Raw genomic sequence first — 20,180 nt, 5'->3', positions numbered from 1 at the left:
CAGTTCATTCTTTTCTTTCTTTCTTTTCATTTTTTTCGTGTGTTTTGCCAAATCCAGAATGTTGTTTTTTTCGTTTGGCTTATACTTAAAAGCTACTACAATTCGTACGCTTACGTTTCGAGGACCAATCGCGCCACTACTAACTTGTTAGTATGATCATCGCCCGAAATCGCACGATACGAAGGATTACAACTGCTGCTTGAAGAGATGCGTCTTATTCCTTTTAACCAGTTGGTGTAGTAATCGTTTCGTATTGTAATTCGAGCGACGACATACAAAAGCAAACGAGGCGCAGTTGGTCTTACAATTGCTTTACAATGTAACCGCATCATCATTCGGTATCGTTCGCTTGATTGGTTTAATCACTCGACTCTCTAAAGTAAAACGCAGACGCATTTGACTCGCTTCTGTTCTCTCTGCTAAACCAATTACAAAAATTGGGGAAGGTTTTCTTTACATCACACAACAGCTACTTCTATCTAGTTCTTGCCTTTCAAGTGCTCTTTTTGTCACGTACTTTTTTTAAACACAACTCCGATAGCTTCTAACGACAACATTGATTCGTGTGTTATATTATTTTGTTTTGCGCACACCAGCGCAAACGCTTGGTTGACGTTCGGTGCGCAGCGCGCACAACTGCCGAACGCAATTTAAAATGGCTCACAAATCATAGCTTTAAAAAAAAAAGAAAGGACGAAAGGAAGAATGCAACAGTCGGCAGTGTACTGCTACTGTATGGATACGTTCATCATAAAACAACCAAACACGTGCAGCTAACAATCTCAAGCGCCTACACGCATGGTGGTTGGTTTCCCTCATCCGCGCCTTAAATCCGAACCAAAAGGAAAAGATAAAACATCCGAGAGATCGCGCAGATCGCAAAATAAAGCAACTGATTTTCATTAAAACAAACACAATAAAAGTAATCATCTATTTTCCTAATCGACTGTGGGGTGTGGCGGCCACTCTTGCCTGTGCCAATTTCAAACCAACAAACAAAAGAACCCACACTGTTATGCGTTATAAAGCATATGCATATTCCTACCTCGTAACCGCTTGCGCCCACTTTCTACTGCTAAAAAAAAAAAGACTTGGCCACTCTAACAAACCACAAAGAAACACGCCCAAGCATTGAAAGAGCATTAATTATCGTCCAATTAATATAATAACAAAATAAACGCTTCAATCTAAAAATGAACGAAGTTAACGACGATTGTAAGGTAGTGGATTTTAGCATTTTAAAAAAGCGGGGGGTTTCACACACGCAACACGCGGCACGGCACACGCACACTCTGCTAATTCCTATCGAAAACGGGAACGAAAAGCCCTAACCGAATGGAAAGTTACATTTCCATCTTCACGCCTGGTAGGTAGGTGTCGATTTTCTCGCTGCCCCTTAACGGCGCCAGGAACGTTCCGGCTCAATGTCGTCCTCTTCCTCCTCCTCCTCCACCATGATCGGCATCTCGATCAGCTCGTCCGTCTCGGTCAGCGTTTCCATCGAGGAGGAGTGCAGTTGGTCGGCCGCACTGCCCCCGCTGCCGAGCCCCATCCGATCCGCACCGTCACTGTCGTGCTGCTTCAGGGACGCACCGTCCCCACCGTCGCTGCTGCCACTGCTAGAATGGACGAGCGGATTGCCGTCGCCCCGGCCGCCCTGCTCCTTACCCGAGTCGGCGGTTGTCGCCGTCATGCCCGCTCCACCAGCCGATGCGCCGGCCAGTGATGCCGCCGCCGCCGCCGGTCCCGGTGCCGCTGCAGCCACCGTCGTCTGCCACACTATCGTGAGCGTTTTCTTGTTAAATAGCTTACCGCGCGCGAGTGCCTTCTCCGCCACCGGTCGCGTGCTGAACCCGATCGTCAGCGACGGTTCCGCCTTGTCGAGCTGGTGCTTTGTCACCTCGCCGAACTGCTTGAAATGGTCCAGCAGCGAGTCCGCCTCCTCCTCGACGAACCCGGTGATCAGGATGGTCGTTGGGCGGCGATCGACGCTGGTCGAGCCGGGCGGTGCTACCCGCCCAACGGGACCGCCCTTGCGCCCACCACCGCCGTACGGTCCCTTCTGGCCGGGCGCGATCGTTGCCGCCGCCGCCGCCGCCGCCGGACCGTCCGGCGTGCGGAACGTGCGGGTTTCCTGCGCAATCTGCTCCAGCTCCGCGTCCAGCATCTCCTTGTCGTGCTGCTCCTTCGTCTTGTGCTTCGGGCCGTGGGGTCCGGGGCCGCGCGCCGTATTCGCCTTCAGCAGCTGGTGGTCCTGCTCGATCTCCTTGCGCAGATTGTTGATCTTCACCTGCAGCTCGTCGAGCGACTCCTTCAGCTGGGGTCGGCGCGGATCGCTCACCTCGTACGTCACGATCAGCTCCAGCAGCTTGCGCTGCTCCTTCAGGTACCCGTCCATCAGGAATACCTTCCGCTCGTTGATGCCCTTGGTGAACTGTTCCTGCCGCTTGCGCAGTATTTCGTTCTGCGCACGGGCCCCTTTGTTGCCGCCGGCGTTACCACCCTGCAACGGCGCGCCCATACCGGGGCTGATGTACTTGTTCGCGTTATTGCCACCGTGTGCTTTCGGGCCACCGGGCTGCTGCTGCTGCTGCTGCGGTGCGAGATTCTCGTTCCCGTTTGCCAACGGATTCGCGTCGTCCTTCGCTTGGAGCGTTTTGCCGCCTGCCACGATCGGGCCGGTCTGTGTCGTGCCGGTCGCACCCGCCGAGCTTAGATTGTTGTTGATGCTGTACTGGTTCGGGTACGTCCTCCGCAGCGAGTGTTCCGTCTTTGCCGACGCCGTGATGGCCGGCTGATCACCGCCCGCCGGTGGCGTGTGCCAAAACACCTTAATAAACCGATTGTTCAGCACGGCCTCGGTACTCCGGTACGCGACGTTCGCTTCCGCGTGCGACGAAAACGTCACAATTGCCGCCTCCGGATCGTTATCGTACCGGATCTGAATGTTGGTAATCTTCCCGAACTTCGAAAAGTGATCGTTCAGGTGCGATATCTCGTTCAGCCCGCGCGGAATCTTGCGCAGCTCCAGCGAGCAGTTGTGCTGCGTATTCATCATCTGCATCGAGCCGGGGCCGCCCGGGCCGCCACCGTGTCCCCCGCCCGGCCTAGGTCCGTGCCGGTTGTGCATCGGCATCTTGCGCTTGCCGCCACCGCCCATCATCATGGGCCCTGCGTCCGCGATGGCGACCGCATCCTCCGGCTCGAACCGATTGCTGCGATGGTCGGCCGACACATCTCCGCCCTTGTTCGCGTCCACCACCGGTACGGAGATCAGTTCGCGCTGCAGCGGCGTCGCACCGATCGGATTGCCCGCGAAGCCACCACCGCCCTGCATCGGGAAGCCGGGCGACACGCCACGGAACTGTACACCCATACCACCCGGTCCCGGTCCTCCGCGGGGTCCAAATCCTCCGCCGCCGAGGCGCTGGGCCAGCGCGGGTCGTATACCGGTCGCCACGCCGCCGCCGCCGCCGGCGCCTCCACCCATCCCCGGTGGTCCCTGCTGCACGTTCGGGTGTTTGTTCCACAGGGCGGGCGAATCCGGACTGTACTCGGCCGCAATCGGGCCGCGGATCTGTGCAATCATGGCCGGATTGTTCAGACCTTCCAGCACGAGCGGATCGGCCCCGTGATCCCAGGGGCAGGTTTCGCCGCGCATGCAGTACCCTTTCTCGTCGAAGTCGCGGCACCGCTGACGCTTCACCGAACCTCCTCCACCGCCCAGCGGGACGGCCGTTGCTGCTCCTCCCTCGCCCGCCGCCGCATTCAGCACGCGATCGAGCGCTCCGACGGACGGTGGCGGTACGGGTGCGACCGTCGGTACCACCCCGCCGACGGGAATGATCGGCACACCGCCCGTAACGCCGGGCGGTCCAACCAGCGCCGATACCGGATTGACTACGGCCGCTCCATCCACCACCATGCCGCCACCGGCCGATGCCACCGTGTCACCCGCCACCAAAGCACCACCCACCGCTCGGGCTGCTGCTACCGCCGCCTGACGGACCGGCGTCATCGAGCGGGCCATCTTTCGACGGTCCGAGTTCGGGGACGGCGAACGGCTGCGCGAGTGCGAACGGATCCTTTGCGAGCGGCTGCTGCCTACACCGTTGCCGCCGCCGCTGCTACCACCGCCTCCCGACGATGCTGCATTCGTGCCGGCGCCCGATCCTGCCATCGTGCCACTGGCATTCGGACCGCTGTTACGCCGATCACTGTACCCCTTCCGCTCGTACCGACGGAACGAATCGCTTCCACGGAGCGGCGACTTGTTGCGGTACGAGGACGAACGGCTTCCGCTGGACTTTGAATCATTACCGCTGCCACCGAGGCTGCCACCTCCAGCACCACCACCCCGAGGACGCTGCTGCAGTTCGCGCGAGCGGGATCGACGCGTATCTCGCGGCCGCTCGAACGATCGCGACCGGGACCGGGAGCGGCTGCGCGATCGATTCTGCGTCCGGCGGCTTCGGCGGGTGTTGTTGCTGCTGCTGCTCTCTTTGCCCTGCGGGATGGAAAAGAAATGTGTACAACAGATTTAGTAAACACACACACACATATTCAAAGCTTTTAACATACTGTTGCGCACGTGCACACTGCGCACAGCAGCATATGTTGATGCGTACAAATAAAAGCACATCCGTTCGCAGCGCAGCTGCTGCTTTCATCATTGCTCAAATCATTAAACGAAGAGAATAAATACATATTCCATCGTCACCACTCTTGGTACATACATACACGGCCTTCCGCCAGGGTAAATAAACGCAAAACTATCATCCCATCCCACCCGCCGGCGGGTCGGGTCAACAAAAACCGGGGGCCTTAATCTCCCTTTTGCTCGAGCTGTGAGCGTTTGAAATACGTAACACAGAAGTGGATGAATGATGCTGCTGGCTCGGGCAGGTTCGAACAAGTTCATGCACGATGTGCGCTCCGGCGGTGAGGTGCGCGCGCAGTCATCAACGCGCGGCATCCATTGGGAGGAGAGCATACTGAGGAGCAATGGCAATCCCACACGTAAATAGGATGATTGCACCGTCGTTGCTGCTGCGGTAATGGCGTTTGCTTTATTATTCTATGCCGTAGTTGGATTTTGGTGCTACAGATACACGTGATTGTAATTTTAATAAGCATAAAAAAAACAAATGATGCCACGCAATTAAATAATTTGAGTTCATTTTCATCGAGGCAGCATTTAATTTGTAGGAATATTGATTGTTAGCGATGATCTTCTATTTGCTACAAGCATACACCATACATCCTCAGACAAAAAAAAAACAATTCAAAATATGCAAAATTCATCTCAGAATAAAAAACCATTTCAAACACACACACACACATTCCCTACTCTAGACACACAGGAATTACGCACTCTCGCAGCTCAGTTAGGTGCGGGATGGAGTTGATGAATTGAATGTGCCTTTTATTGTTGATCGTAATGATGATGAATGCATCTAACAACGATCCGGACAGCAGCACAACGGCTCAACAATGTTTGCATATTGCCTAGAACTGTGTTTGTGTGTGTGTGTTTATGTGATCAAGATCTCTGAACATAGGGCGATCTTTCTGTGCACGCTGTGTTGTTGTCATCGCTAGCTCATTTGTGTTTAAACGCCTTCAATTAAAAGCAATTTTCAGACATAAAAAAAACCCTTCCACAACGTGGCACACACAAAACGATTCAAAATTCCAATAAGATTTCTCAGATAATCTTTCTTTACTTTTCGGCATGCTTTTACCGTCACACAGCAAACACAGCTTAATAATCAACGCTCAACGCTCAGTGCAGAAGCAACAGCAGCAAGCGACGCAAAGGAGGGAAAATTGTCAAACCAAATGAGAAGGAGGTCAAGGATAGCCATTCTTATTCATTCGTTCACATACATTCCCTTTCGCCTTGCGAGCACAATCTGTCCAAGCATCTAGCAGCCTGCCTGGCTGGACTGGACTGGGCTGCGGGGTGTTGTTCGCTTGTAAATTAAGCAGTTTCGTGTGCTCCAGTATGGAGAGTGGTTAATTTTTCAATAAGAAACAATCAATCGATACTGGTTTTTGCTGATCGAGCCGTGCCTAAATGTCATCGGACCACAACCAATCCAGTCCATTAAAATTGATCTATTTTTTACATAGAGCTTACTGGTGTGTAAAGTATAATTTAAAAAATAAATAAATGGAATTGACAAACTAGTTGCAAGAAGCTGTCTGCTTGTTGCCCCTGAGCATAGGTGAAATTTCTAGTGAAAAACAACACAATATATTCAAAATGGCCAATATAGTGCACTTAAATTGTTGTAAATGCGGGTAGCAGCAACTCGTTTGAATTTAAATAATAAAAAGCAAATTAACTAAAATACAATGAACGACTGCGCCTCCTACATGGAAGCGCACGCATTATTTTTACTCCATGCGTATAACACAGAAACCGTCTCTCGGTGTGTTTGCCACCACATCATCAACACACCTCACACCCCGGGTGTCCAACAGAATCCAAATCCGTGCGCTCCCCCATTGCCATTGCTGTGGCGGTGGTGCACCCGTGAAAGCCGACCATTTTCATTTGCTGTTAATAATATTTATAGTCAGCCCAGCAACGCGCGGGATAAATTTAGCACCCAACTCATCGTTCGTCTCGCTCTCTCTCTCTCGTGTGGACCACCACCACCCCTCGTGTGGGGTTGGGGTGTCTTGTGGTCTCCCACGCAGCAACAAGGTACCAGAGTGGGATGAGGGGGGGGGGGGGGGTTGCCATTGCAAGCATAATGTTGCCCTTTGCAACGCATCTCAACACACTTACATGATCATCCTTGCCGGATCCTTTGATGGGCGAGTGCTGCTGATGGTGGGTGGAAGAAGACTTTTGGCTGCTGGCACCGCCACCAAGCGTTCCTGCTCCTCCGCTACTGCTGCTAACGGATGGTGCGCCGCTGGAAGAGGTCGTTTCGCTGCCGCGTCCCTTCTCCGACCGCTCACTGGTGCCACCACCGCCACTGTGATGATGATGGTAATGATGGGACGAGGAGGTGGATCGTTCCGACGTGATCGAGCCGCTGGTAGCCGTCACTCCACCACTGCCAGCTGCCGACGAGCCGGACGAATAGTTGGAGCCGGCCGAGCTGGCGACCGCTTTCGACGATCGCCCCCCCGTGCCGGACGACGACGACTCCTGCAGCGGTGGCGTAAACTCGCGCTTAATCGTCGTCCGGGAGCTGCTGGTCACCTCCTCGGCGTGATGGTGGTTCGTGGAAGCGCCGGCGGGTGTCGTGGAAGCCGCCTGTGCTTGGGCGGTGCTACTGCTGCTGGTAGTGGACGATGGCACAGCGCCGACCGTCGCACCGTTGCTCACCACAGCCGGAGCGGATGGGACTGCCGGGGCCGGCGCACACTTCAGATACTCCTCGCTCTTGATCACCCGGAACAGCCGGTCCAGGAACGGTTGCGTTTCTTCCGACAGGAACACGTCCAGCTGCTCCTTCATCGACACGATCAGATCCTTCTCCGGCTTGTCCTTCTTCAGCAGCGCCAGCACGTACCGGGCGAGGGCGGCCGGATCCGCATCGCACAGCGGTTCCAGCACCGCCGTCAGCCATACCTTCAGCGCTTCCGTGTTGTTGATGAACATGACTGCGCGTCTGTGTGTGTGTGTGAGTGTTGGTTTGAAGCGTGCCTGCTAATGCGTGTATGTGTGTGTGTTTTTCTCGCTCTCCTTTTTACACTTTAGCGCCTACTTTTGCCTGCTGTACACACCAGATGGAAAACGCACTTCCACCTTCTTCCTCCGCTTGCTTTGCTGCTGCTGATGCTGTTGGGCTACTGCAACTTCACTTTGGACGAAATAACCCGAAACCAACCCACACCTCACAAACGGGTGGCGTACGGAATTCTGGCCGCTTGCGTGACCACGCGTTCACTAAACCTGCACACCCCCTTTTGCGCCTCTATCTTGCCAACTCACACACGCACAAATGACGACGATGGTCGTCGTCGTGGTCGTCGTCCACGCTACGTTTCAGGCGATTGTGTAATAATGGTTGTCCCGCGTGCTGCTGCTACCACACGACGGATCGCGCGCGCACACACACTGTACACACCTCTATGGGGCAGGCAGGCACTGTAAGTTCGGTCCGCTGTCTCTTGCCGCGCACCACCACACCGTGCGCTCTCTCCTTTCTCTTCACCTTTCCGACGTGCACGTCCGCACGCACTCACGCACTGTTTGAGAGTGTGTGTGTGTGTGTGCTGTGAGATCGATGGTGAAAAGTCGGGACAAGAAAATCGGGTTTCACTCGCACGAATCCGCCATGACAGGGGAAATCCTGTACCCTGAACCCCCTCCTGCTGCGTGAGGTTGCTGCCACTGCCGTATGTGTCGCTGTTTGTCCGTGTGTATGTGTGCGTGTGTCCGTGTCAGATAACGAACTGGTGATGTGTGGCACCTTCAGGGCCTAGCGATTGGCTATCGTTCGTGATTTCGTGCGTTCCCACTAATCACAAACGCACTCTGTGCGCTCGTTCTTCACGCACTTTTCTCCTCGCACCGATCGACTAGTTGAAGAACACGGATTTTCTGCTGGTCGCTTTACGCTTGGTTCGAGCTCTATTTTGGGAGCCTTTGCCTTTCTGCGCTGTTCCAGAAAAAACTCTCTGGCGCTGGGAAAACTGGGAACAGACAGCGGTGCGCCTGTTGGCTATACCTCAAGTGCTGTAAACACATGGACCAAGCGCGCTGTTTCGAACACAAGGTTGCTAGAGTGAGATGTTTTTGCTTTCGTGACCTTTGTATGTTGTTATTTTTCCGTGGATTGGGTTTATTTTTACTTAAATCTGTGAAATAAAATAAAATTGCTCAAACTGCATTCTTTTCTTCGTCATTTAAGTGTGTGAATGTCATTTTATTGTAAAATTTTGGAAATTTTCTTACCACACCTTGGCATGGTACCCCCACCAGGCACTCGCACAGCTTTTGACGTTTCTGCTACCATATTCGAACTTGCTCGAGTTGTTGTTTTTTGTGTTTTTCTTTCTACCAAATCTGACAGCGCCGCGGATCGAAAAGGTTCGTGCGGAGAAAATCCTCACGACGATTACGGTTTATTTTGATTCGCATCTCGCCATCCGTTCGTTTCGCGTAATCCCGCGGAAATCCACACCGGAAAGACAATGGCCTCCTCCGACACCGGTGGCGTCAAGCCGATGTCCATCACGGGCCGGATGGTCCGTGAGCGGGAGCGGCTGCTGGGCATGAGCCCCGAGGAGCGAGCCTGGCGGGCCCAGTGGCTGAAGGATCAGCACCTTTCGCCGAACGAACCGAAGTACGTGCCGGAATACTGGAAGGAGCGGTACAACCCGATCCGCCGGGCATACCGCGCCCCGCTCAACATGGTCCAGAACGTACTGACGCCCGTTATTGTAGGTTTTTTGCGCGACCACAGTAGTCCAGCCGGACGTTGTTATGTAATGATTATTCTCAAACCCCGTTTTTCATCGTTTTTTTTCCACAGGGTCTCGAGTGGGCACACGCGGTCCGTTTCTGGACGGGCAAGGTGGCGATCACTGCGTTTGCCATTCTGTCCACTGCCTACTACTTTAAGTACAACCAGAATGTAAGTATGGCGATGGGGGCTGGTGGTTTCAACACGTCACGTTTTGTTTACATCCATCATCGTATGAGTTCCATTCGCTTCGGTTGCAATTGTGGTTTGAACATGTTTTCCCTTTCTCATTCGCTCGCAGGATTGGACTCGTAAGGGAGGCTGGCGTGTGATTCACTCGCGTGAAGCGGTGGTGCCCGGAGATGCTGGCTATCCTAACTTCCCGAAGCGCGACACTCCGGCCGACTACGCGGCCAGAGGCTTCAAGCAGTCGCCCATCTAAATGTTGCCGGACGGATTGCACCGAATGCAGCGGGTTGGATTTGTATGTAGATAATAAATAACGAAACGGCACGAAGCTGGAAACGGTTTCTCTTCATTAAAGCTGGAACTTGGTGCAAGGGCCCGATTTATTCAGTTTTCGGTTGATATCACCCCGGTAGTCGTGCAACGCCCTATCTGAAAATATATTTCAAATTGATAATTTGAATTAAAATGCTAATGATATCCATCATAAAGCATCGATTTTATCCTAATAAGCCACAAAATTCGATTTCAATCCCATTCCGTGCAATTTATCGAACTAAAATTACAGAATACAAATTGCAATCCAAACTTTTCTACCAACCCTATCACCAAAGGTGTATACAGTTCAGACAAATGACAGCTCGCAATCAAATCCCCAACCTGACAGCCGTTTTCCCTCGCACGATACGATTTGTTTGGCAACAAATTAGCACGGAATTTCTAACTTTTTCGCCATAAAGTAACGCAACCGAACGTACATCAGCTGCTATTACTTCCCAAAACCGACCGCTCATCCATAAAAACAAACTCGTCCCCGCCTACCCCATCCCCCAGGCCGGCACACAGCTGCAGTCGGAGCGGAACAGCTGACTCGCGGCACACACGCACAGCATGGAAAACATTGGACCGTGCTCCGGGCTACCTCACCACCATCGCCATCATTTGTGTGTCGTCCGCGAGGGCGAAAACATGTCGCCGTTTTGTTTCGAACCGAACTGAACCCGCTTGCTGTGCTAGCCGACCGCGTGCACACCCACCAAAGTGTCCAAATATTTACCCGCTCTCCGGGGTCGTGGAGTGGCTTTTGGTTGTGAAGTGCGGGGTGCCATCGAGCCAGTCCAAAGTTCCGTGTGCCGTATCGAGGGCGGCGGGGGCGAGTGCAATCGTGTCAAGCACAACGGCACACCACGATGGCCACCAGTGGACAGTACGTGCTGATCATTAACCTGAGGAAAAGCTTTCTTTTAGAACGTTGTTAAAGGGTTGGTAAGGAAATTGGCGCGTGTAGAACAAAGTGTGTTCGTTTTTGTTCGACCGTGCGTGTGTGTGTGTGTGTGTCGGTGAATGTGTGTACATGTTTACATAAGTGTTTCTTTCCGGTTTGTCCCCGTTTCGAAAGTTCCTGGCATTGGTGCGGCCACCGGCTCTGCTCTGTGCGAAATGTGTAAAATCATACTTTTCGTCTTTGGATGTTCGACTGCCAGTTTCCTTTGTCCCAGCGTACAATAATCGATTCAAAACATCATTCCACCCCCTCGCCACCCCCTCATCACCGCCAACACCTTCACTCTTCGAAGGGCTCTTGAATGCCGAGGGTTGCTGACCTAAAACACGAGACTTCGCTCGCCGCTCGGCTGCATTCATTTGCCAAAGCCGTTGCAATAGCGAACATTATTATGTAATGCCAGTGTGAATGCAACGCGACTACGCACTTTCTTCTACTACGATACCACCAAACAACACAACCACCACCACCACCACCACAACACCACTACTACTACCAGCACTGCTGTAACAACGGGGGCACACATAGCCACTCACAACGGCAGCGCGAGCATTTTACTCCATCCTTCTCCATGACAACCGTGCGATAAACCGGCAACTCCTCGGGACGGCGACGAAACCGTTGGATTTTGCAGGAAGAAACATAAACAAAAATCATAACCCACCCGGCCCCACGGGGGGGAGGTACTATTTTCGGGCTGGTTCAGGCTTTGCAAATCCGCTAAGAAAAATAGGCCAAGCAGTAGGCAGTTGTTTTTAAATTGATGCTTGGACGGTTGGAGGCAATCAACGGTTCCACAAAACGGAGAATGGTGAAAACAGCGAGCATCGAACATTTAGATGATTTTTGGTGACAAAAAAGCTGACCTAAGCTAGGAAAAAACAGGAAAATTTCTTAAAGGGCATCAGCATCATCTCCTCGAGCAGCCCATTAAATCCCGGTGCCTGGCGTGTCGAATGCACCTGTGGAAGAGGAGGGTATTCGGGGCGATCCTTTAGTCCATTTTAACGAGCACTCCAACGCGGTCCCGGCTGCACAAGCGGTAAGTTCATCTTTTTTTTTACATGTAAACCATTTCTAGCGTCGATCTAGTTTTAGGGTATGCAAATGCAAAAAACTGTTCTTGTCGAATTCAGGCTGTCGGATTATTAACGGCCAACTGAAACCCTTTAAACCCCTTCTGCTGTATGTTTAGCATCCGCAAATCGCCGTGCAACACAATCGACTAGCACAGACCAACAGGCGCATCCGGTTTGTGGTTGTTGTCTTGTTTGCGTTTTTTTTTTTGGCTACCAATTTTGGCGACAAACAGCCTATTTATAAACCAACCTCCCGAAGGCAACCGTAGGTGTGTGTGTGTGTGTGTGTGTGGTTTTGGTGTGCCGGTACACGAGTCGCTCGTTGCGGCAGTCATCCGGTGCCCTTACGCTTGAGATTCTTTTGCATGTTTGCGGGTCCGCTTGCTTAGATGGCGACGTTTCGAAGGGATGCAATCATCCCCGAACGCAGGAGAGCTCGTGAAGCGCTAGATTCTCGGCGTATAGTAGGCGTTGCAGCCGAACGGTAGTCGTGTTCCTAGACACGGTTGTGGTGTGTTTGCTGGCGGCCACCAGAAGTAGTCGCGTCCGATCGTTGTCTCTCTGCCGGTGCCACTATGAGCAATATGGCGATGGACGGGTCACGCTGAAACGGGTCGGAATCGGATATAAAGTGATTTCAGATAATTTGATTTGATCCGTAACCGCCGGTACAACGGAAGTGAAGTGTAACGAAACGAACATGGTGGTGGCGCGCAACGTTGCGGAGAATGACAGTAAGTTACGAACGGCAAGTTAACTCACTATTGTTCATATCCCGTGGAAGCGTTGCTATTGTGCGCTATAGCTTTATCATCCTTCCTTTTACCACTACCGAGGGTTAGACCACACAGTGTTAGCCCCGCACACACACACAAAACATCGATTGGCTTAACCTGATGTGTCGACTTGCTTCATTTCTGATTGTAATATTCATGAAACAAATCGATTTCTCATGCCAGTCCTTCCTCGTCCGTTAAACGCAAAAGGACAGTTCGTTTGGAAGCAAGCACCGAGGCACCCGGGGGTATGCTAATGCGATTGGAAATCGTTACGCTAACGCTGCCTCAAACAGGAAATCGCTCCCATGCGTCCGGTAGGAAGGAAAATTCCAGTGACTCACCCGATCTGGCAAAAAGAGGCAAAGGACATTGAGGGCCGTTCGAATAGCAGTGACAATTTGTCTATCCCATGGGGATGGTGATGATCGTGTGAGATCGAGGGGAATGTGAAGATTTCTGTCACTTTGGCAAACTTACAAAAATCCAACACCCGGAATAAGACTCGTGAAAGCAGTATGTCTATATTTTCCGGCACTCGCCTAGGTGTTACTAACGTGTTTGCAGTGTGAAACTGTCCTTCAAATGCAGCACGTGCACGTCTTCTTACACAACAGAATAGACGAAAGCCGCATCTAGCAGAGTAAGGAAGTGACGGGAGGACCTAAATTTAAAAACAAATCCTTTCCCGTGTCGGTGATTCCGTGTGTGATTCTCAGCTGCAAGCGCGATCACTGACATGATCTCTCCCATTCCTCTGAGGAAGATAATTGGATCTCTTCCCTCAAGTGCAATGTCTTGCTGTGGTGCGTCGCTTTAAGCCGCTCTCTCTCTATGCCTTACAAAGACGTCGCCCTAGTTGAGTTCAATGTATTCAGTGCGACGAAGAAGGGCAACGAGCCCTTTTTTTGCTGTTGTTTACTGAACAACGTGCATTCTTCCTGTCTTATCGTGCGAAGGGGCGAACGGAGAATAAGAAAGAAGCATCAATTCCGTACGTCTGAAACATGTCTACAATGAAGCAGGAAAGCAGCGTCACAACAACAAGAAAGAAAAAGGGCGTGCAATGTGCTCGGGAAGCCTGCACAGGTTTGGCAAGTAGCGGGAAGCGATTCGGTATGCGATTGTTTATTTTTGGCGATAGAGAGGCAGCGCACCATTCTGGGGCTTGGCTTTTAGTGCTTGGCTGCGCCTGCTATTGGTGTCGGTGATGTGTGGTGATGTATGCTGCTTTTCGGCAACTGAGGCCGCCTGGCCTCGCAATAAATTGCTATCAATTTTTCGATTAAAACCCATCAACCCCCGGTTGTCGGTTGTCTCCTCACTCGTTTCAGCCCGCGAAACGGACGAGCCCCCTTCTCGCGGAGGTCAAACGGTACGGACGCGTCAGAGATGTTGTACACCACCACCACGAACAACCACCACATGGACATGGGAGGGTCGGTCGGTATCGATAACAATATTCACCGTTTGTGGCGTTGTTATTTTTGCAACGGCAAATTGTTTGGAGCGACCAAAAAAAAAAAGCGAACAAACGAAGAAACGCTGCCTGGTTTAGGCTTTTGCGTCATCGTCCCATCGGGGTCACCCTGGATGGGGTGACGTCGTTGAACTTCGGAATGGAAAACTCAAACCAGAGGGGGTGTGGTGTGCAGCTTACCTTTTCTAATGAGCTGTTGGGTTTGAAACACAAAGCAAATGATTTATGCGAAATGTTTTTGTTTTTTTATGATAAGATAATCGATAGCCTCATGTTGGAGTGTAATTGTGGATGTGATCAGCTGAAAATCAAAGAAGTGGTACAGAATAGGACATGAGCTCAGTCGAAATATGACGACATAGAATAAGATTGTCCATTTGATTATTGATCAGGTGATCAGCATTCTGTTACAAATCGCATTTTTTGCACTATTTATAACAACTATGGCCATTGATAACAGCCGGTAGAAGCTGTGCCGCATATAGTAAAACACGAAGCACCTGATTAATTTCACTGATAACCGCAAAACCGTTGCCACTTTCACGGTCCACGGTCGGCTCACCCAGCCGATACTACCGCGAACCAGTATTATTATCTCACCGAAATCTGCGTATTAGCTTAATTGACGAAACATATTACCGCTTTCGAAAAGCATTCATGCACATTATCACTTGCCCGCGCGACACAGACCGCACCTTGTCCGCCCATCTCTTGGGCTTATCACCTTTCCGCGGGGTGGCGTTTTGTAATACAAGGGAGAGGAGTCGAATGAAATTGGCAAACGATCGCGTGTGTAACCAACAAACAGTAACTCTAGCTCGATGATACAACCACTACCAAAGCAGTTATCACCGTCGTTCCGTGCCGGCTGGGTGCTGGGTGGCGCGTCCGCGTGAACATTTGCGCCGGAATTTGGCTTTACCTTGCGAGATGTAAGTCGACACCGACGGAGAAGAGCATTCGGTTGTAAGGTTTGATTGTGGAGTAGTGGTGGGAGCTCGGAATCGGACCTACCCGATTCCGATTCCGTGCTCGGAATCAATTTCGGAGCCGATTCCGATGCTGGAATCGATTCCTATTCCGGAGTTGATTTCGGAGCTGACTCCGGAGTTGAATCCGGAGCCGATTCCAAAGTCGATTCTGGAATCGATTCCGGAGTTAACTCCGGAAGCGATTCCAGGATCGGAATTGGCTCCGGATTTGACTCCGAAATCGATTCCAGGATCGGAATCGGCTCCGGAATCAGAACATGACTCCAGAAATGGAATGGTTTGAATTGAAATAAGAAGTGTGGAAAGCGAAATAAGTCCGCGAGTCTTCATGTGAATAGATCATTTACAAGTAAATTTTTATTTCGCTGTCGCTATCAACACATAGGATCATTGGACCCAAACGCCCATTACTATGAAGATGCTCAAACCGACTCCGTTTCGAAGCCAATTCTGATTTCGGAGCCAATTCCGATGTCGGAACCGATTTTGATTCCGAAGCCAATTCCGGAACCGATTCCAATTTCAATTCCGGAGCCGATTCCCGAACTAATTCCGGAGCCGATTCCGGAACCAATTTCGGAGCCGATTCCGGAACCAATTCCGGAGCCGATCTCGGAGTTGGTTCCGAAGCCGATTCCGATATTGGTTCCCGAATCGATTCTGGAGACTGATTCCGGACCTACTATCCAGAATCGATTCCATAAAATTTCGGAGCTAGCCGGAATTGATTCCGACGAAATCTTCATTTTCCCCATCACTATTGTGGAGGCATTATTATTGATGAAGCAATTATCATGCTGCTCGAAGAATCAGCTGTGATAATGAACCCACTGCGTCTGAAAGGTCGCTAAAATACACTGGCTTCAAGTTCGCTTTCCGTGCGCTCTATTCCGTGACCACTTTAATACCGTAATTCCCTTTCTTATACATACGTGAAGCTTGAAGTTATTTGATACAAATAATTGAAACAATCCTTCTAATATGTTGCTTTCAATTTCTTCCCTACCAGAACCATCGACCGGTGAGGCAGCTGCAGCAGCGAGCGACGGCGACACGACGATGCAGCAGACGGCGGCGGCCACCGGCCGGACGGAGATGCGTCCGGTCAAGTACCATTACGCCGACTCGTTCTGGTGCACCTACCTGGTGTCGGTGTTTGCGGCCAGCATTGCCGAAACGGTCACCTACCCGCTCGATCTGACCAAAACGCGCCTCCAGATACAGGGCGAGGCGGCGGCAACAGCGGTCGATGCCGAGGGTGCCGTCAAGAAGGTACGAAGGTGGTGTGTGTGTGTGTGTGAGTGCGAAGTGTGTGGCTGTCGCGTGCCCTATCTAATCTGGCTGGTGCTGTGTTGTGGAGCTGTTTTGTGGCGTATTATCGGGCAAACTCGTTCGAGATAAAGTGGCCAATAGGTTTAGACAGAGATGAGAATTAGAGATAGGTTTGTGTTGTTTAGCATTGTGAAATGTTGGATAGTAAGTACAATGTTGCCCGGAGGAACTGAGATAAGATGTTTTTGAGAAGTTCTAGAAGGGTGCAATTGTAACTATTTATTTTGTCAATTGGCGACATGTTCCTAATCAACTGAAATAACAAAAACGTGATCTATGACGATAGGTAGAGATTGTTTGGAGAATTAGGCAAAAATATTTGTTTTGAAGAAATTTTGGAAAATGTATCAAACATTTTTATGCTTTATCTGAACTTTGAATCCAATTTTCTAGACTTTTTATGTAGGTCAAAGGTCAAACGATAAATTTCTTGAAGAAGGCCACACCTTACTCCTGCTTTGTAGTTCAAAATAACAATCTGAATTTTCAATATCTTCCCACTTCCAGCTCAAATACCGTGGTATGTTTGCAACCGCTACCGGCATCATCCGCGAGGAAGGAGCGCTAAAGCTTTGGCAAGGTATCACGCCCGCCCTATACCGGCATCTTGTGTACAGGTAGGGACTGCGCTGCCAAACAGTCTGCAGCGGACAGTGCAATAGTAAGTCGCAACACGAAATAACACTTTTATCTTCTTTTCTTCCAGCGGCGTTCGCATCGTAACGTACGACGCCCTCCGCAAGAAGCTGCGCAATGGGAAGGAAACCTTTTCCCTCTGGCAGTCGGCCCTGTCCGGCGTTGGGGCGGGTGCACTCGCCCAGTGGCTCGCTTCGCCCGCCGATCTCGTGAAGGTGCACGTGCAGATGGAGGGCAAACGGCGAGCGATGGGGTTGGAACCACGCGTGCACAGTGCGGCACACGCGTTCCGCAAAATAGTTAGCCGCGGCGGTGTGTTTGGGCTGTGGAAGGGTAGCGTGCCGAATGTGCAGCGCGCCGCGCTGGTGAATCTGGGCGACCTGACTACCTACGACACGGTGAAACACTTTATCATGCACAAAACCGGACTGCCCGATTGCCACGTGGTGCACATCATGTCGTCGATCTGTGCGGGTTTGGTGGCGGCAACGATGGGCACGCCGGCGGATGTCGTGAAGACGCGCATCATGAACCAACCGACGGATGCTAGTGGCAGGTAAGTTGATATAGATTTAAAAAAAAACACACACACACACACGCTGATTTCATGCACTAATTCCATTGCGCGCTTCATTGCAGGGGACTGCTGTACAAGGGTTCGATCGATTGTCTGCAGCAAACCATCGGAAAGGAAGGCTTTTTCGCACTGTACAAAGGGTTCCTTCCTGTCTGGATCCGTATGGCACCGTGGTCGCTAACGTTTTGGCTTTCGTTCGAGCAGATACGGGCCAGCCTTGGTGCTAGTGGATATTAGGATTAGGAGCAGGAAAACCACAGCTACTACAAAGTGCACAAAGTGTAGGTTTGTTAAACACTGTTCCCGATCGTTCAATTTTTCGCAGAAATATCCCGAAGTAACAGATTAGTAGCTCCCTTTTGTCTGGCACATTTTTCCGTTTTTGTGCCATTTCCGTTACACCATTCGTTGTTCTTCATCGTTTAGCCTTTAGCTAATTATATGTATTATGTCCTTTTGTGCGTGTTTTGAGTTGTAAATATTATTGTCAGCTCACGTGTGCATGTCCCCACACGCTATGGAGCTCCTCGCTACATTTTCAATTACGAACGAGAGCTATCGTTGTTCAGCTGTTTTCTTATTTGAAACTGTGATTTAGAGAGTATAGTTTGGTCAGAGAAAACAAGCAACGACTCTTTGTAGAAAGGGCGCACCGGCTCGGTGCCGGTCTGATGGTAGCTGCCGTAGATGGTAACTTGGTCCCAATTAGTGTACGGTTAATTGTGTTTGGATTAAAGTTTTGGTTTCACCTCGACAGTAGCACACCTAACTGCTGCTCCGTTTATTATTGGTATGTGCGTATCAGCATCTGGAAGTGCGGTCGATTCGTCCGTTTTTCATCATCACCGTCTCTCCGGTCATACATCAATACGGCTCAGGGAGTACAGTAAAACAAAACAGTAATGTTCCTCTATCCTCTCGAAGAAACGGTCAACTAAAATGAAAATTGTATCGAAAACACTCCTCCTCTGCAAGAATGTTTTTTTTTCCTAAAAGTTCCTTAACCCTTCGAGCATATGTGCAAATATGTAATCGTAACCTTACGCCTTCTTGCGGTGAGTGGAAGAACCATCTCCTAATGTAGCTCTTAGCAAACTCCCACGATAAAAAAAGGAAAACCAACGACGACAATACCAAACCTTGTACGATAAAATGTAGCATTAAATGTTTTACGGTGGAAAGGGTGCAGGCATAAAAAGGCACAGAACTCGTTACACGAGCGTTACTACTGTAGTATCATGTAGCAATAATGAGGATTTTGGTAAAAGCAAGTAGTGAGATCTAGCAAACGACCATCGTTTGGTTTTAATCGATAGTATGCCCAAAAGCAAGTTGATAAATCTAGCGCTATCACTGATCACTTCTTCTCTAAGAAACGGAAGACATTCGTTATGTTTGTCCCCAAAACAACCGATCAACTCCTTACTATACACAACCATAACTAGCCGTGTATATAGAATCTTCTCGAAACTATTGTAAATTGTACATAGAGTAGGTTAGATAAAGCGAACTTTGGTGCAGTTTAATTATTACTTTAGTCAACAACAACAACCTACGGGATAGGGGTTTACAGTTTTGAAATGGTTGCAACATAGAGAAGTAAAACGTACGACAAATAAATGAAAATAATAGCCAATGGTGAGCTTACATTCCATTGCAACTTTAGTGAATATCACATCTGTGTTAAAGATTCTGTTTTAATTTTCATTATTCCTAACTTAAAGTAGTATACTAGATGTGATTTTGCCAATATTTGATTTATTTGCGCAAGATTACTTTTTTATTCTAATTATTTATTACGCTATCGCAAAACTTACTCATATAATGTTGTATAATTTTCAGAAAGAAAGCATAAAATTACTCATAAGCGGATAATACAAAGTCAAAAATCAACATGAAAATAATTGATCGTAGTCCGAACGGATTGAACGGCAAAGCGAATCTTTTGAACAACACTGTATGTTGCCGGTTCAGAGCGCTGACCAGAGAGACTACGGGCCATTTTACGGAGAGCAAAATGCGCCCAGCTGCAAGGCAGAGCGGTAGAAAACGAGAGATACTTTTGACCTGAATGGCTAATTTCGTGAATCCGTTCAATCCGCACTATGATCAAAAATCAACCCGAAGATTTTAACATTTTTAGATACTGGTAAGATACTTGTAAACCATTAATACTAGAGATAAGCCATTTAATTTAAGGAAAAAATAATGTGAGAATTTGAATATTTTCTAACAATTTATCTTTTCATCTCCCGTTGCAGCCACAACAATCCCAACGTTCGTCGATTTTTGCCACCTCGTGCATTACCGCGCGGCCGTTGTGTCGCACCGGGACCGGTTCTCTCTAACCCGCGAAATAAAACGAACCCCAGTGTAACGGATATTACGACTGTAGCCGCCGAA

At 50.2% G+C, this 20,180-nt stretch overlaps 3 protein-coding genes across 8 annotated transcripts; 2 read left to right on the top strand and 1 right to left on the bottom strand.

Moving 5' to 3' along the window:
* Positions 1–8,491, bottom strand: LOC121601959 (zinc finger protein swm-like). The gene is made up of 2 exons (XM_041930759.1): positions 6,800–8,491; positions 1–4,507 (listed from the first exon to the last, which is right to left on the bottom strand). The coding sequence occupies exons 1-2, from the start codon at positions 7,622–7,624 to the stop codon at positions 1,397–1,399; spliced, it is 3,936 nt and encodes a 1,311-aa protein (XP_041786693.1). The 5' UTR covers positions 7,625–8,491; the 3' UTR covers positions 1–1,396.
* A 526-nt stretch (positions 8,492–9,017) lies between these two features.
* LOC121601957 lies at positions 9,018–9,951 on the top strand. Its single transcript, XM_041930758.1, has 3 exons — positions 9,018–9,411; positions 9,504–9,605; positions 9,736–9,951. Exons 1-3 carry the CDS (start codon positions 9,163–9,165, stop codon positions 9,874–9,876), a joined length of 492 nt encoding a protein of 163 aa, XP_041786692.1. The 5' UTR covers positions 9,018–9,162; the 3' UTR covers positions 9,877–9,951.
* A 353-nt stretch (positions 9,952–10,304) lies between these two features.
* LOC121601954 (mitochondrial uncoupling protein 4-like) lies at positions 10,305–20,180 on the top strand. 6 transcript variants are annotated; one of them, XR_006006228.1, is made up of 7 exons: positions 12,390–12,718; positions 16,242–16,504; positions 17,072–17,181; positions 17,271–17,756; positions 17,840–18,058; positions 19,620–19,926; positions 20,039–20,180. XR_006006228.1 is itself a non-coding variant. In XM_041930755.1 (6 exons), exons 3-6 carry the CDS (start codon positions 16,292–16,294, stop codon positions 18,012–18,014), a joined length of 984 nt encoding a protein of 327 aa, XP_041786689.1. In that variant the 5' UTR covers positions 10,305–10,886; positions 11,020–11,947; positions 16,242–16,291; the 3' UTR covers positions 18,015–19,413. The 6 variants fall into 6 exon arrangements, 5 of the variants coding, with proteins under 5 accessions (XP_041786689.1, XP_041786687.1, XP_041786686.1 ...); XM_041930755.1 differs by lacking the exons at positions 12,390–12,718; positions 19,620–19,926; positions 20,039–20,180 and adding exons at positions 10,305–10,886; positions 11,020–11,947 and having other exon boundaries at positions 17,840–19,413; XM_041930753.1 differs by lacking the exons at positions 12,390–12,718; positions 19,620–19,926; positions 20,039–20,180 and adding an exon at positions 10,305–11,947 and having other exon boundaries at positions 17,840–19,413.

The sequence above is a fragment of the Anopheles merus genome, unplaced genomic scaffold (genome assembly GCF_017562075.2).
Source record: "Anopheles merus strain MAF unplaced genomic scaffold, AmerM5.1 LNR4000242, whole genome shotgun sequence".
Taxonomy (NCBI): domain Eukaryota; kingdom Metazoa; phylum Arthropoda; class Insecta; order Diptera; family Culicidae; genus Anopheles; species Anopheles merus.
This window is presented reverse-complemented; position numbering and strand designations above follow the sequence as displayed.